This window comes from Gorilla gorilla, chromosome 21, assembly GCF_029281585.2.
Source record: "Gorilla gorilla gorilla isolate KB3781 chromosome 21, NHGRI_mGorGor1-v2.1_pri, whole genome shotgun sequence".
NCBI classification, from domain to species: domain Eukaryota; kingdom Metazoa; phylum Chordata; class Mammalia; order Primates; family Hominidae; genus Gorilla; species Gorilla gorilla.
Window position 1 is genome coordinate 67,338,664 of NC_073245.2, and position 2,635 is coordinate 67,341,298.

The 2,635-nt window shown below is 39.1% G+C and overlaps 1 protein-coding gene across 1 annotated transcript; it reads left to right on the top strand.

The window, feature by feature from the left end:
• The first annotated feature begins 971 nt into the window (after positions 1-971).
• On the top strand, positions 972-1,552 carry LOC101144966 (large ribosomal subunit protein uL11-like). Its single transcript, XM_055372792.2, has one exon. The coding sequence runs from the start codon at positions 1,023-1,025 to the stop codon at positions 1,518-1,520; it is 498 nt and encodes a 165-aa protein (XP_055228767.1). The 5' UTR covers positions 972-1,022; the 3' UTR covers positions 1,521-1,552.
• The last annotated feature ends 1,083 nt before the right edge of the window (positions 1,553-2,635 follow it).

Below are 2,635 nucleotides of genomic sequence, written 5' to 3' on the forward strand. Positions count from 1 at the left end.
TGTTCTTACTTTTAAGAATTTAGTTTATTTTCAGTTTATTTCTGTATCTGATGAGAGGGATCTAGTTTTATTCTTCTGTGTATGGATATTCAGTTTTCCCAGCACACTTTATTGAAGACAGTGTCCTTTTCCCAAGCATGCTTTTAGCACCTTTGTTGGAAATCGGTTGGCTGAAAATAGGTGGATTCATTTCTGGGTTCTCTGTTCTGTTACATTGGTCTATGTATCTGTTTTCATACCAATATTATGCTGTTTTGTTTACCATAGCTTTGTAGTGTATTTTGGAGACAGGTAGTGTAATGCCTCCAGTTTTTTTCTTTCTGTTCTGTATTGCTTTGGCTATTTGGGGTCTTTTGTGGTTCCTTACAAATTTTAGGATTGTTTTTCTCTATTTCTGTGAAGGACCCTCTTTCTTTAAAAAGGCCTAGCACTTTATTATGTCTGACAATACGATTGTACAATAGAGACACATGGCCTCTACCTTAATTTGTGAAGGAATATAAAATGGGTATATGATAAAAAATAACTGGGTAATGTACACAATTTATGATGCTTGGAGAAAACATCTCTCAGAAAGTAGGATTTAAGTTGATAGTTGAGAGAGGAAAAGAAATCAGCAAAGCTAAGAGAAATTCAGGTAGAGAAAAATCATTTTATGAGAAAGGAAAGAACCAGTGTGTTTGAAAAACAGAGAACAGAATGAAAATCAGGTGTGGCAGGACTTTGGCGAGTGACAAAAGAGTCATTAAACATGAGGTGGGAGACTCCAGACACTCTAAAACCACAGTGAAGACTGAATCATACTCTCTCTCAGTGCAGTGGGATGCACATGCTTGTTGTAGAGAAACTGTGATATGACACCAAGAGGCACAGGTGGAGATAGTGAAGTTCCTTTCCAAGCAGCAAAACCTCTCTCTGTGAAACAGGGGGTTAGCTCTCGGCTTTCGGCTGGGAGGAAGCCAAGGTGCAACTTTCTTCGGTCGTCCCGAATCCGGGTTCATCCGGCACCAGCCGCCTCCACCATGCCTCCGAAGTTCGACCCCAACGAGATCAAAGTCGTATACCTGAGGTGCACCGGAGGTGAAGTCGGTGCCGCTTCTGCCCTGGCCCCCAAGATCGGCCCCCTGGGTCTGTCTCCAAAAAAGGTTGGTGATGACATTGCCAAGGCAATGGGTGACTGGAAGGGCCTGAGGATTACAGTGAAACTGACCATTCAGAACAGACAGGCCCAGATTGAGGTGGTGCCTTCTGCCTCTGCCCTGATCATCAAAGCCCTCAAGGAACCACCAAGAGACAGAAAGAAACAGAAAAACATTAAACACGGTGGGAATATCACTTTTGATGAGATCGTCAACATTGCTCGACAGATGCGGCACCGATCCTTAGCCAGAGAACTCTCTGGAACCATTAAAGAGATCCTGGGGACTGCCCAGTCTGTGGGCTGTAATATTGATGGCCGCCACCCTCATGACATCATAGATGACATCAACAGTGGTGCTGTGGAATGCCCAGCCAGTTAAGCACAAAGGAAAATATTTCAGTAAAGGATCATTTCACACACACACACACACACACACACACACACACACACACACACACACACAAAAGAAACAGGTTAACATTGGATGTCTCTCATGGAGGAATGGCCTCTTGGAGCCCAGTTTTTCATAGGCATAAGAGTTTATCAGCTGTTCTAAAAGTACAGGCTTTATCATTATGCCTCTCACTAGCTTGGCTGGAGGCTGATTTTCTTTTTAAGCAATTATGCCACTTCAAATATGGAGTTTATATATTGGTGGGAGTCCTGGCATGGAGGAGATATTCTGAACTCAAGTACTTCTCCAAGTACTCCTGATTATAAATGTAATACACATTTGCTAGATCCAATTTGAAACAGTGAAAAGTAAATATCACCTGTAATTCCATCCCTGATAATATAGTCAATCATAATATACATATATCCATCTATTGACATTTTTCTCTAATTATTATGATTATTAAATTAGGCTTATGATGTAACTGCCACTTTAAAACCTGCTTTACTCAATTTATAATGTAACCTGAATGTAGACGAGCCATCCCACACTCATCTTTAAGCCTGATTTAGTATTGTATTGCATCTGCCACACAATTGCATACATGCTGATACACAAACATGCTTCACTTCAAATACATGAACCAGTGATGCATATCTTTACTGAACATTCTCTGGAATATAAAATAACATGTTTTATTGCATTTATCACAAAACTTAATGGTAAGCATTTTAGATCATTTTTTGTTCCTCTAACGAAAAGCAGTTACTCCTGATAAATTTTTTATCTTTGTTTTCTCCTTGCCTTTAGCTCTTTTATTTTTCTCTTGCTTCTCTCCCTTTCCTCTAACTTCTTTCTACCTTATGAATATATAACAGAAGTTACAGACCTCCTTAGGTTTGCCAAATCCTCAGAATTAAGGAAAATAACTGAAAAAAATGTATTATATAAAATATGGACTTTAAATTTATATAGCTTTCCTGTAAAACTTTAATTATTGCTTTTCTTCCTTTGTGCTCTACTGTCTCCATCTTGAGTTCGTATTACATATTTCTTAAAATTCTTGCTTTTCACATTGAATATCATCAATTTCCTCATTT

What these genes read in the sequence shown, in the direction of transcription:
- LOC101144966 (XM_055372792.2), top strand. Translation starts at nt 1,023, where the DNA reads ATGCCTCCGAAGTTCGACCCCAACGAGATCAAAGTCGTATACCTGAGG.